At 29.0% G+C, this 15,773-nt stretch overlaps 1 protein-coding gene across 1 annotated transcript in view; it reads left to right on the top strand.

Moving 5' to 3' along the window:
- Positions 1–9,796, top strand: part of LOC123297244 (tachykinins) — a 163,510-nt gene extending 153,714 nt beyond the window's left edge. Inside the window, exon 5 of the mRNA XM_044878831.1 lies at positions 8,406–9,796. Within this exon, the coding sequence (XP_044734766.1) occupies positions 8,413–9,282 (870 nt within the window). The 5' untranslated portion in view covers positions 8,406–8,412 and the 3' untranslated portion in view covers positions 9,283–9,796. The remainder of the gene's footprint in view (positions 1–8,405) is intronic.
- Positions 9,797–15,773: the final 5,977 nt, after the last annotated feature.

Raw genomic sequence — 15,773 nt, 5'->3', positions numbered from 1 at the left:
TATGAAATATACTTCAAGGTATACTAATTTTAGTCTCAAGTTTGTAACGCTTAGAAATATTGATGATACTAAAAAATTTTGATATATGTGTTCATAAAATCACCTTATTAGTTCATTTCCGGTTGTCCATCCGGCTAACCGTTCCTCCATCGACACGATAACTCAAAGACGGAAAGAAATATCAATCTAAAATGGGTATCAGGGTATTTCATAAAGCGTTCGAAATATGGCGAAATACCATCGAACTTACAATGTTTGTCGCTGCACTGTAACTGTTGCCATTCCTTTTTTTGTTTCTGGCATATCAAGTTTTCATTGATGCATATCAGTCTGATTTAACAATTTAGAAATAAATCAATAAGTTTCACGTATAAATAAATATTGCAGATAAGAAAGAATATAGTTTTATTACATCACGTTCTCCATTTCTACATGAACAATTAAATAAGTAATGTCTGCTGTTTTAATAACTTATATTTTTGCACTTACAACGCTAATAAAAATTATATGAATTGCATAGGATTTAAAGAGAATATATCAATATCTGATTATTGTTACAAAAAATAAAATCACAAAGGGTGCTCCTCTTACATGAAGTTTAAAATCATCTACCAGGTAATGCGTCATTAAAAATAAGTCAACTTAGCTGAGGTAACCCTAATGATAAGTGAGAAATTCCGCAGAGCGGTATCCGTGGCTAAAAACAGGCTAGTGAAATTATATAGTGATAATTTACTTTCTTTTTATTTATAGGCAATTTTATTTCAGATATGATATACAAATGACATAATGAGCAAAATTAAATCTTAATATTATTTATCTAACCTATTTTTTCCTTAGCGGTACATTTCTATTTTTCGTCATTAGCCAGATACACTTTAAAATGTTAGATAAATCATAGAATTTTATAAAGGAATAAGGAAAATATCACGTGGATAGGAAAAAACAGGCTAATGTAATAATATATTAGATTGGCAACGAATAAAAATTCTGTTAGTTTTCTCCAGACAACTTTTAAATTAAAATGTACCATAATAGGTTCGTTGTGGAACTCTTAAAACATGATCCTGTAATGTGTCTAGATTTTTTGTTGATTTGTTATTTACAAAAAATGAATTACTTCCCACAAAACGAGGCTGGTAGAGAAATTTTATTTGCATAAAAATTAGCCTCATCACGTCTGGGAGATATCTCGGCGAAAAAACTAATAAAAAGAATAGAAAATTTTTATTGTAAATTTATATTTACACGGTCTCGTTTTAATAGAGCTATATGGGAGGGCTGCGAGCTCCACTGTCGAAGTCCTCAACCAGGGGGCTTTAATTAATATTAATATTCGCTGATCAATAGTTCTCGAAGTTTGAAGTTCACCGTGTCATCTAGTTTAATATATTTTTTCTCAATACATTTCTCATGCTACCGTTAAGAAATGCGAGAGCTTAGCATAATTAAAACGTATCTAAGTATTGATTTTTCCTATCCAAGTTTCCACAGAAAATGAAATTTTCTTTTTAACGGCATCCTAAAGGGATGTTTTTATATATTTGAAAAAAATATTCAATCATTTTAGTTTTTCTTGACCAATAAGTTTATTTATATTATTTCATTATATAGATTTATAGAATCAGTCCCAACCAATTCAAATTTTCAAAAAGAGTGTTTGATGATTGATAAGAAAACTAAATTGTATTTAATATAATAAATAAACAAAATTTTTTTAATAGTGTTTACGTTTCTCATATAAATCAATTTTATTTTTTACCAAAGAAAAATCATTTATAATGAAAAATGGTATTATGTATCTTGACAAACCAACTCAATGCCTAACGCGCTTCATACACGTGGATAAAGAGGTTGTCTTTTTTTCTTGCATTTTTCTACCATTGTTCCTGAAGTTAGCCATTTTTGTGTAACAAAATGTAATATAAATATTCTTATATGCCTCTATTTATTTATATTCTCTAAGGGTTGATTTTTAAAGATCTCGGCCAAGTCAACTGCATCGCGCTGCAATTTGTTTGGCTCGAAAATTTTAGTTAAAAAGTTTGTGCTAAAATATTACTTTTTTTAAATGAAACTTATCCGTAGGAGAAGTTTCCATTTTGCCAAATTTGTTTCTATAACCAACTTCGCATTTCCATAAACTATTAATTATCTAAAGCAATTCAGTTTGAACTAGTGAGGCATATCAAAAACTGAGTTTTTCGAATAAAGTATCCCAAAATATCTAATTACTCTCTCTCATAATAATAGTTTTTTTCTGTTCGAATGATAATGTTAATATTTCGATTTATGACTAGATTTTCTACATTTTCTTCAAGTGTGCGACAACTCTCACATTAGGTTCATTTCACGTGCGAATGTCTGAGTTTTACTCCCTCAATCCAGCACTGTTAATTAAAATTGATAAACTCTTGTTTCCAATATATATTAGCTGTTATTCTGCCAGTTCCGAGCAGGTGTAATTTATTCGTTCGCCCACTCGTTTGACGTAAATACCGAATCCGTTTCTGTACGTTAGAAATATGAAAAATACTTGATATACTATATGATTATAAGACTTGTTAAATAATTTTTATCAAAATAAATGACTTTCTATATATAAATTTTATATTCATGTGAAGTATCAAGAATACAAAGCATATAGTACAGGAGCCAGAAAGTTTTTTTAATGAAATGTAACAAATTATTAATTTTGATATGCGAGTCAATGAATTAAAAGATGAGCGTAATAGGCTTTTGTCCTGAAATCAAAATGAAAATCAATTGATAAACATTAAACATATAAGCAATTTAATAATTGTATCTTATTCTTGCAAAACAAGTTTTGATATGTAGTCTCTATGGCAATTGCCGGTTTTGATGGCATCAAGTATTATTTTCATTTATTTCTATTTGTACATTTAAATCTTTCATATTTTCCTGGTTATTGATGTTATCCCAAAAATTGATTTCACACGATTTTTGAAGCAATGAACAAATTTTAGGACAAAAGCCCATTAATAATATCGTCAACTTATACAGGGCTGGATTAATGCATGAGCACGGCTGGGCACAATCCTAGGGCCTCCGAGTGTCTGGGGGCCCTCCAACAATCAAATGAAAACAAATGTAAAAAAATGAATCAGCAAATGGCTGATGGAATAAGCGAGCATACTATTTTCAATCGTAGATCTCCAAAACCACATAACTCAGGATGGTTATAATAAATAAAATAAGTAAAATTTACTGTAAAAATCATTTAGTCAAAGTAATTAAAGAAAGAAAGTAGTCTTGACCACATTTTTTCAGGCATCCCATTACAGGAATATAGGTTAACCTTTTATATTTCATAAAAAGTAACTTACATTCGGTAACCAGATGGGTGAAGGTCGATCTTAATTCGGCTCTTAGACTAAAAGGTAGTGTTAATGAAAAATATGAAATATACTGACATGGGATTATGAAGCACTGCTATGCTGGTTTACTGGTTATTACAATTTCTTGGGAGTGTAATAGAGTTAGTTACAAGCGTATTATTTTACTGGGTTGAAGAATAATATATTATTTATTTAATGTAGTTTTAAAAATAAAATAAATATTTTAAACAATAATTCATAAAATTGTTTAAAATTACGTGTTGTATAATGCAGCATATATAATACTGCTTTCATTCGTCAGAAGTCTAGGTTTCATAGAAGAATCTAAGTTTCTATTTTTAAGTAGAAAAAAGAGTATAAAAGAAATGATGGTTATAATTTCACTAAAGTTTACTATGTAATGAGCAGTAAAAATTAGTCTTGGTATCTTGGTATTGGTCTCAAAAGGGTGGAAGAGCCAGACAAAGACTATGTTCCAGTCTCTCAAGAGCCTGACAATTCTTACTTTTTCTATTTTTAACAAACAGTTCTGAGAAATCGATCAGATACTAGCAAATTATAACAAAAGTGTATTTATTCGTATTAACATTTTCCGGAGATATGAATGCTAGGGGGTCAGATACAAATTTTTTATTTGACCTCTTCTATAGCAGCTCCGGCTGCTACACCCAAGTGTAGGGGATAAAAGTCTTGTTTTGTCCCCTCAACCGTCAACCTATCAATCATCAAACGACTAGAATTTATACAGGGAGGACAATTTTAATCCATTATGACTAATAGCTCGTTTTGTAATTAACAAAAGTTGCACAGTTACATAGGCGACATCATATTGTGACATCAGATTGGACCAGTTCTCCGGATTGCTTTCGATTAAATACAATAATGACAAATTCTTAAGTCGCATTTCTTCCAAAAGCTAACGATTTTCGAAAAAATGTTTACATAAAGAATGTTTTTTATGAGGATTAACTTTCTAATTTAAAGTGTTATTCTATCTCTTATCTTTTTCGATCTAAATTGACTAATAAAACAAACTCGAAGAACAAGGAACAATATGAAGTCAGAACATGATGTTCCCCTATGAAACTCTGCAACTTTTGTATAAGTTACCCTATGTAACAAATTTTCGTATTACCGTATCACTGGCTAAAACATTGCAACTAAATATTACGAATATTATCTGTACCGAATAAAAGGCACATTTCAGTTATATATTTATAGTATAAGCAATAGAGCACAAAAGTTTTAGAAACTCGCTGAACATTTTTAAACCTATTCGATAGGATTTTCAATAAGATGCATCCGTAGACATTTTTTTCGTAGTCGATATTGCGTGAACAAAATAGATTATATCTACTTCGTTGAGGTGTCGATGGAAGCGTATGATGATCAGAAATATAATCCGAAAAGAATTTCAAAAAATTCGGTTGTGTCGTTTTGAAACGTGCGAATTTAAAAAAAATTATTTCCTGATTGATAACGCGCGAACAAAAAATATATCGGCTTTGCTGAGGTGTCGATCGAAGACTATTAACATCAATAATAAGATCCGAAAAGAATTTCGAAACATTCGATCAAGTCGTTTCGAGTTGGGGGAGTTTTTTTTCTTGATTGATATCGCGCGAAAAAAAAAATGACATCCTTAAAATTTTGAGCTCAGGGTGAGAACTTTTCTCTATTGCTTGTACTATGCATACACACATGACACATTTTTGTGTCATACATATTTTCGTTTGTAGCTGATGTAGTTCTACAAACGACTAAAGTACTCATTCTCTGTATGTATGAGAGCCATTCAATTGTAAATCTTACAAAATATTAATCAAAACACAAACAACATTCATTGAAGGTGTTGTATTCTGAAGCTACGATAAATGCTTTGTATACATATAGTTTTTTTTAGCACAATTATTACTATTATTTCTTTGATGAAGAAAAAAAGTTTTTCAATGCATAGGTTCAAAAAGAAATGAGATTAGAACATTTTTTTAAGAATGTATCAGGTTTATATTTCATGTACAAAGTGTGCAACGAATAAATAAACTTCAAGATCTTATTCCTTTAGCGTGCGAAGTCGAAACACCTCAGTCTATGTCGTTCAGTAGTTAAGAAATGGCGCAATAATTGAAGAAATCTCCGAGAAAAACTATGAATTATAATGAAGCGATCAGTTTATCGATCAGTATTATTAATTATCAAGTTTTCCAAAATCTTTGAAACTAAAAATATACATCTTGGAGATTTGCTTCGATCTCTTTATTCTCTCAACGACAAGGGAAGGAATATTACCTAAGGAGATGAAAATATACATCTTGGAGATTTGCTGTGTTTAAAAGTAAAGATTGGCAAAGACTTCCGCATTATAGCATGCTCCTCACATGCAATAAATTTAATTTTTTTTTTAATTTACCTTTATAAATTATTAAGCTCATGTGTTATTCTAATGTATGAGCTGTGTTATTGTTAAGTTTCATTCAAATCCATTCATTAGTTTTTACGTGAAAGCGTAGCAAACAAACAACTTACTTTCACATTTAAAATATACTAGCTTGATACTCGCCCGCTTTACTGGGTTTAAAATTAACAACCACCGATTTTTAGCCTACACCTCTCTTGTTCTCAATTATCCCTTTAAGAAAATAGTTCAGAATTGAAAGAAAAAATAGCCGAATTATTGTATCTCCCAATTGTGACATGTCCTGTATGTTTAAAATGTATACCTATATTTATCAGGATAGGGATTTCCTTATATTACTGATACTTCCTGTCCCAGCAATTTTTTTTGTGATTAAGATTGTGTCCAAATATGTGAAACATTAACATAACATACAGAATTATTAAATTTCTATTTGTGTAGCAAAGCTCTTGGTTATTACAATGATTACTTTATACATGTAGAAAATTATTTACAGATTATATAAAAGGTCGACATTAAAGAAATAATTTCATTCGTGCTTTGATATATTTTACTTCCGGATTAACACTAATGAAGACGAAGATAAGAAAATATTTATAGAAGAAAACTGAGAAAATCAGCTATCTAATATTGTACAATCTTTTTGATTTTATATATTAAAGTCATCAACATCAAATATACCAACCAAAACCTCTATTATCTCATGATGCAACGATGAACTAAGCTTTCTTCTAAAATATGTTCCAATTTGAAAATATGAACGTGTAGAAGTGAACACAAATTATCTTTTCTTCTTAAAATTATCAGATGGTAGTCCAAATTTGACCGTTATATGTCTAAAATTATTTAAAATTTTGACTATATATACTGGGGTGCATTTAGGCCACCCAAAAATTTCAGAATTAGCCTGCTGCTTGGGAAATTTTTGATTTTGTAAAACATCTAGCAATTTGTGAAGTGAATAAATAGGAAATAGATACGGAAAAAATATATATAGTGCTTTAGTCCACCAAAAATTTCGTTATCATTTATTTTTATTGTATTACAAATTAGTTCTTTCTATTTCCCCACAAGCACTTATTCTACTCTACATTGACTTCTACTCTCCACACTTTATAAAATGATGTTGCGAATAGTTTCCTATGGGTCCTTAACCATTTTTCCAGCCAAGCTGCCTTAAGCACTCGGAAATTATACGAAGCTGGCTTTCTCTTTCTAACAAGCGTTGATCGTATCGGATGTTTCTATTGTGTTCAGTTCGGGACAAAAGACTAGCCACACAAGAGCTTGTACCTGAATTTCATTTAAATAATTCCGGACAGAAATTGCTGTATGGCATTATGTAATCTTTTAAAATATTGACAATATACGCCACGGTAGCTTTGGCATCGCTTTCCATAATAAGATGACACGTGCCTCCAAACTTATCGAAGCCCAGACCATTATTGAACCACTCGCAAAATTCACTTTTTTGCATGTTTCCCTTCTGTATCTCTCCTCATCACGGCGCCATACTTAATTTTGATTGCCCGAATGGTGGAATAGCACGTGCGCGAGCCATTGGAAAAATGCTTTTCCCCATTTTCCTATACAGTCGAATGACGGTGTTCAGTAGTAAAATTTAATCTTGCTATTTTATAAGCTGCAGGCAACTTCTGACTAGTTGCGGTTCTAAAAGATTTGATCTCGCATTCCTTCAATCTCGCTCTTTGTCCATTTGCCAATGGCATTTCTCACGTTTCAGCTTTCATCACGAGTTGAGATTTTTCATTATCATCCAAAATCTGGTTTGAAGTAATAGCAAATATATGTATGTTTAATATTGTTTTGGAATTTTATTTTTGATTCATCTCTATATGCTTATATAGATCGTCCAACATATGTGATACTTTTGTCAGCACATTTGACTTAATTCAAAGAATACCTGTAACAAATACCTTGTATTACAAAGGTATCTAAACATTATTAAATGTATATTTGAATACATTATTCATTAAGAAGTAACTAACTAGCCATTTGATACAAAAGTGGGTTCTATTTGAATAGCATTCTATTACAGCCCATTCAAAATGAATAGACAAAAGTAGCAACAGCATAGCATTAATTATAAAGGAAACTAGGACGTTTTTAATAACTAGCTTTTGCCTACGGCTTCGCTCGTGATAATGATTCTTTTCAATGGATTCCAAACATGATTCATTTAGTAAATCATTGATTCATTTAGAGAACTTACCTTTACTTCACTTATCATCTCTATAATGTTACTCGCAATATAGACAATACCAACTTTGAAAACCCACATACTATCCTAGTCCTCGCTTAGTCCGCTCCCTGGATATCGACGTAGAGGGCAGGCTTAGTGGAAAATAACGCAGCCTTCAGTCATGAAGTTCCCTGCGCCCTTAAAGAATGAAATAAAAAAATTATTCAGTTTTGTCTCAAAGCATGAGCACATATAATAATTTGTACGTTTCAAATAAACTTTCACTCCCTATTTTAGCCCTTTAAAGAATGAATTTTTTGAAAAAAGTAATACAGTAAATTTTTTTTTTTTTGAACCATGTGTTCATATATCATTTTTTTCATAAAATCAATATCATATCTAATCATGTTCATTTCTTTCTTTACAGATTGAAAATGAGAGGCGTTTTCCACCACTTCCTTTGTTGTTTATTAGCGGTACTTTGGGCAACAGTAAGAGGATTAAATGAAGAGCCATTAACAAATAAACGTGCACCGTCTGGTTTTCAAGGAATGAGAGGGAAAAAATTTGATAGCTACATGGAAAATAGCTTTTTAAACGATCCAAATTTATTAAATGAATTTCAATCAGAGATAGATGGTATGGAGAAACGAGCACCGGCATCAGGTTTTCAAGGTATGCGAGGGAAAAAACTGTACGAAAATCAGTTTAGAAATATGTACCAATATAAAAGAATTCCAATGGGATTTCATGGAATGAGAGGCAAAAAAGATTCAGATATGTCATCAACAAATGATTTCAATAATGAATTACTTCCAAGCATGATTGAAAATCAAGAAAACTATCCTTTAGCGTTAAACATGGATCCAAACGCGTATTTAATTGATAATAACAAACGGGCACCTGCTATGGGATTTCAAGGAATGAGAGGCAAAAAGGACATTGAAGAAGCGAAACGAGCGCCAGCAGAAGGTTTTTTTGGTATGCGTGGTAAAAAACAACCAGGATATGGTTCATCTGGATTTTTTGGAATGCGTGGGAAAAAATATCCATATGAATTTCGTGGAAAATTTGTTGGTGTAAGAGGTAAAAAATTATTAGCTGATACAGCCAGTAATGAGAATGAAATAGATGAAACAGATAACACTTATGTCAATTCATTGAATGATAATGCCACAAATTTAAATCATCTCATGTACCTGTTAAAAGAAAATAATGATAGAAGTAAGGAAATCACTTGGACGAAACGAAAGTTACAGGAAGGTTTTTTTGGGGTTCGTGGCAAAAAAGAATTAAACAACTAAACAAGTAAACATGTTAGCTGTTAGTTATCTCGAAATTTTTATTTTTCCATACTCCAAAAGGTATTAAACAGAAAAACTATGATAGAGTTAATTGCTTTCGACATGATAAAATAGTATGAAAAAGCAAAGACATCTATAATATTCAATTAAATACCTCTAAACAAATTTACAAATTTAAAAAATTACTTGTCTTCTTTATTTATTGCACACACATTAGGTCTGACTGACTAGCTCTGTTCTCACATTTAACTGACTCACTGTCATATCTGTTATTTATAAGCAATATACAATCTGTAATTTTTTTTTAATTTATCCCAGCGCAGATAATAAGACTGTTTAGAGAATGCAGCATCGTCACAATGAAAAGCTTCAGATGGGTACATGCAGACTGACCTAGAGGCTTCATTTATCCCTTTTTCTCTACCCTTTTATCATGTCGACTGAGATTATATCTTTCATGCTTTAATTTGAATGTAAATTTTACTAAAACTATTATTGGCAATTAAGTAATTAATTATTGAGTATGTAAAAGTAAAAATTTTAATAAAGTCTTTTTAGTTTTTTTGTATCCGATAATTGAGAAATGTATATGTATTTTTTCAGAAATGCCAGTCAATCAAATAATTCAATAAAAATATTGAAGCCAACCTGAAACCAAAACAAATTTCAATAATAATTTCTTATTTATTTATTTTTCTTTTAAAATATTTTAATTTCATAGAGAAAACTTTAATTTTATATAAATATTTACTGTAATTCTTACAAATTTTATTCTTATATTACAAATATTTTATCAATAATATATTTTACATTCAAAAACAAAAACAAACAAAAAAATTTACAAAAAAAAAAAAAATAGATAAATTATAATATTAATATGTTATAGAAAACTGTATTCGTTACAAAAATTATATGTCAAAATTAAAAATTACTATCCATGCCAAATTATCTAGCAATTAAAATAGGATATACTTTGCCTTAGCCTAGAATTTCGCTAACTTTGATTGCGTTTAAATTTATACATTAAAATCGTGGTCAGCGAGTACGAAATCCTCCAAGTGTCGATTTAAATTCAAGCTCGCTGTTTATTTTCCTTAAAACTAACAATTTTCTTCTAACAGACTGTCCATATTAAATTCGTTATTTTGAATTTTGATCTATAAAATCGCTGGATTTTTAATTATTTTGACACGACTACTAAAGAAGTACGTTAGTAGATTTCATAAACATAAAAAAATTGTCTATCTTTGCCTGGATGTTGTGGAGCATTGGTAACTAATCAAAACCTGATCAAATATTTTTGTAATTTAATATAAATCCGAAACTTCTATGTATTCAAACAAAAACAACAAATTGTGTACATATCATTGCAATTAAGCAGTTAATTTTAACTACCGAAATTCATTTTTATAAAATATCAAAATTTAACCCAATTGCCTGGATCAGTTGTTTGCATATCGACTAAATAAGTCTTGTCAGCTTATCGTAATTTTTCTTTAGATAAAAGGCTTTTACCCACTAAGAATAAATAAATTGGATAAAAGTTTCTAATGATTAATCAGGATATGTGGTGGATAACAAAACACAAAAAGTATTTTTTATAAAGATTAAATATTATTATTATTTTTAAGAAATAATTTTAGTAAAATTATGCATCCGGTCACGTGACAGCAGTCACCAATCAGATGTATTGTGAAAGTTTTACGTCACACCATATGAAACAATTTAACAGAACAAAGGAGGTTACTTGGTCACAACTGCTTATAAATAGAATGTTTGTATGCAAGGCGTATAACAAAATGATTTTTCGTGATGTCATTCAAGACGCCATGACACTCTATACGTTGTTTTCGAAGCCTTATCGATTTTATCGAGTAGTTCACCCTGTAAATGTTTTTAATACAAACAATTGATTCAGACAATTTGTATCTACAAAATAAATTGGTGCAAAAGTATATTCCATTTTGTTTACAATGCAATATATGAGCCCTTTCAAATTCGGTTTTAGTTGGATAATTATGGCATTGTTTAGGATTCTACACTAAGTTTACAAAATCAAAAATAATGTTTAACACAAAATATTTACTTTTAATTTTTGCATTTTACTAATTATTATTTATGAGTGAACAAAAGTGCCCTTCAATGATTTATGTATGAATTGGAGTTTTATTAATCAATTAAGATCTTGTGTGCAGTATTATTATTTTTCAACAATTAATAATTTGTGCTGTAATGCCTGTACTAGAATGTAACATTTCAGTAGTAAAATTCAAATTTCATGAATATAAAATCAAAATTGAAGACCACATTGCCAATTTAATTTATTATTTGCAAGATATTCGCTTCATAATGGCCAAATTCCATATCAATTAATTTTTTTGATACTAATGACTAGGAAATAAATAATTTTGATAATTTGTAACTCCATTTTGTATATTGGTTTTTATTACCAAATAGGCTTTTGTCCACTAAGAATAAATTGATTGGATAAAATTTTCTAATGATTAATCATGATATATATGTATACACAAAATTAAAACACAAAATTAATTTTTATAAAATATAAGGATTCAATCTTTTTTAAATAAATTCTTTAAAATTATTCATTCAGTGACGTGACAGCAAACACCAATCACATGTACTTTGAAGGTACTACGTCATGCTATATGAAAGGCTATGTAAGTTTACAAATACAAAAACATGTAAGCTTGCAAATACTTGTAACTTGCATATACAAAAATGATTGTATGTCAAGTAAAGATGTCATTCAAGACGTCATGATATAGTCACTATTTGAGAAGTAAATTTGAATTGGTTTATTCAAATGCAAAATTTTTTTAATAATATTTTTTTGGTGTAAATCAGATACTAATGTAACGTATAAACTAATTTTTCAAATTTAGGACAAAAGCCTATTCGTATGATATAACTAGAACAAATAGATACGCAGTGCTTTGAAAATAAATAAAACCTACTGAGTGGGATTTAAATAATTTTTTTGAAATTGTTATTGAAATGGCTGGAAACAATTTCAAAAATTTATTGTGCTGAACTTTTACTGTTTCAATAAAAGTTTACGAAAATGGAGCAAAATTGTGAAAAATAATCAAATTTTTTTGTTCGGGTAACTAGGAGTTTTGTTTTACAGTTTTTACTCTTGAGCTTACCACCAGACACGTAAATTAATATTGTGTCCAACATTATTTTATCAATTTTTGTAAATTGAGTAAACATTGTAAATTTGTTAATAAAGTTTTATGGGAACTTATTTTTCTTTTTAATATTTTTAATTTTAAACCACTAAAAATACTTTTTTATAGAAATATGAAAATAAATGTAAATCTTATATAAGAATTTGACAGTTTTTTTCAGAAACGAAGCACTGAAGTAATTTGAACAGTAAGTCGAATTTGAATGTGGTTTTCGGCATTCGATTCGTTAGAGCGTCAGAAAATCTTGTGAAGTAAATTGATTTTAATAATATGCATTTAATAATTGAATTTTAAAGTAAACGTAAATATACTAAATTCACAATTCGATTAATAGTGATGTAAATCATTCCAAACTTATTACTCAGGGAGTTTTTGAGGTCGCTGAGCACGAATATCGCGACAGAATCGGACATCAGGTACCTGATTCCCTGGGTGAACGGTATCCCCGTTGTCTCACGGAGTTTTTGGGAAATCCGTTATATTCGCAATGTACCCTAGGTACCTGGTGCACGATTCGGTCGGGATATTCGTATTTAGCGACCCTTGAGTGGTAAGTTTGGAATCATTTTCATCACTATTAACCGAATTGTGAATTTAGTATATTTACGATTAATTTAAAATGCAATTATAAAATGTATATTATTCATGCAAATTGCATATTTTTAATTTTTTACAAATCAATTTAGATCACAAAAATTTCTAACGCTTCTGCACGAATCGAATGTCAAAAAGCGCATTCAAATCCGACTTACTGTTCAAATTTTAGAACTTTCATCATTTTTAGTGTTTCGTTTCTGCGACTATAAGTATATGTTGAGTTAGCAAAGTATTTTGGGAACTGATAAAAAACTTAGAACTTATCGACATAAGAGTGCATATTAAATAATCTATTTTTTAAATTTAATTAAAATTCTAATTTAATTAAATGTTTATTGATACAAAAAATTATTAAATGCTGGTTATTTAATACTTTCCAGAGAAAATAAAGCAAATAGCAATAAAAATGACATAATATCCACGGTAATAAATCAATTTAAAAAATAATTGTAGAGATTTTAATTAATAAAAAACTAATTTATTTTATATTTATATGCATAAATGATTTCAACACTCTAATATTGGTTTATATTTTTTCATCAAGAGATCCTAGGGATCCAAAAAAATTGCAGGAATAAAAAAAAAATATTAACAAATTTACATACGAACCTTGAGAAAAATGACATTTTAAAAATATATATTTTTTATTAAGTTTTGTTTTAGTTTATATATACTTTTAATAAATTATTTAAAATACAATAATAAACAAATAAAATTAAAATAATATAATTAAATTATAGACATTCTTGTGTAAAAATATAAAGAACAAATTAAGTCATAATATGATTTTTTCTGTATTACTACTAAAACTACTAATCCTTCAAAGTATTAAAAAAAATATATATAACAAAATTCAAAACAAATAAATGCTTAATGAAATGTAAAAATAAAAAATAAAATAAAAACGTACCATACTACTTAATTTACCTACCTATATATATATCTTTTAATTTAAAATGATATAAAATTACTTAATTTCCTATAAAAATAGGATGTATTTGTGTTTATTTTATATATTCAATAAAAATTAAGTGTTATAAAAAAAATATTATGGTTCTTCATTCGATATAGACGTCGAGCTCACAGCTCTTGTGGATGAAATTTAGTTATGTGTATTATTTTATACAAGGTGATCATTTTTAATTCGACTTCTAGAAACGTATTTAAGAATCAACTTTTCACAAAAAAAGAAATCGACTCCTCGACAAGATTTTAATGGGTGCCGGTGGAAAATTTTTGCCTTCAATGATTGTACTCAACAAAATCATATTCATGTGAACTTGTGCTTATTCAATTTACACCCATAGGGTAGGACAGAAGTACCCTACTTCCAGACACCACATTCTCTTTATTTTACATTTAAAAAAAACTATCGATTTTTTATAATGGATAATTACCAGCATTTCTGATTCCAGATATTTTTTACCTAGCCTCACCGTTTTCGAGATAAGGCTTTTGAAAAAAGCGGATTTTCGCCCAAAATTTGTTGTTGATGAATATAAAGATTATTTTGTGATTCTGGTCAAAAATTTGATTTGGTAACAATATGACCTTATATTTAGGACAATTTTCAAGATTACTAGACGTACTAGATACCAGTTATGAGCAGAGCTATTTCCTATCTATTTTGAGTATTCTAAGGAGAAAAATGCATTATACCATTAGTATTTTTTCCATTAAAACCACCCGGCCTAACATTGCTCAATGTTTATTCACAATGTTTTAATACCAACGTATTGAAAAGAGTGTATTGTTTTTAAAACCAATTAAAGTACATAATAATACCTTTCTTCCCCTTCAAAATTTAAATAAAGAAAGAACAATAAAACTGTAGTGATGAACTAGTAACCATTTATATTGACATAAAATGTTTAATTGGAAAATAAAACTATTTTATTAAAATAGCAAATAGTTTAAGAATTATTATTATTATTATCTTACTATTATTTACATTATATTATACAGGATTTTAAATAAATATGGAAATGGTTGAAAAACTCGAGAAAAACACTATTACCTCAGACTACAGAGAAAATTTTTCTGCATTAAATTACAGGAGTTATTATTTTATTTAAATAGGTTCAGTATCACGTACTGAATGAAAGTGTACAAAATTTTTACAAAAAATGGGCGGGGGAAGTGCCTCCATTTTAAGAGAAAACCGTTTTAGGCTATATCTCCATAACCGTGCACTTAAAACCAAAAATGGTAATAACCTTTATTGTAGATAATTAAATTACCTATCTTTTTTGGGTAAGGTAATTTTTTTTTGTATCACTAACCGTTTATGACTAACCGTTTGTACGGCAATTTTAACAGTAAATTTTCCATCTTTAAGCAATTTGATCAATTTGAACACCGAAGAAGTTTTATATATTCTTAGTATTTAGAAAAGTGCTTTTTTCATGAATATATCCATCCATCTACGATCTTATTAATCAACCATAGATCGAGCCGGAGAACTCTGGCTCCTGCAAAATTACACAATAATCATTACTCAAGCCTGATTTGTTTGCTTGTACAAACTTCATATTCGTTTCTATGTAACGATTTACTTGTGCAAACAAATTTGCAACGTTGCAAGTCCTGGTATAAATTGCCACAGGATGTTAACCTAGCTTAAAGGAGATTTCTAAAATGCAATAATGACAATATTTAATTAAAATATAATTACAATTTATT

This window comes from Chrysoperla carnea, chromosome 4 (genome assembly GCF_905475395.1).
Source record: "Chrysoperla carnea chromosome 4, inChrCarn1.1, whole genome shotgun sequence".
NCBI lineage: Eukaryota > Metazoa > Arthropoda > Insecta > Neuroptera > Chrysopidae > Chrysoperla > Chrysoperla carnea.
Note: the sequence above shows the minus strand (reverse complement) of the source record. Positions and strands in the feature narration are given on the sequence as shown.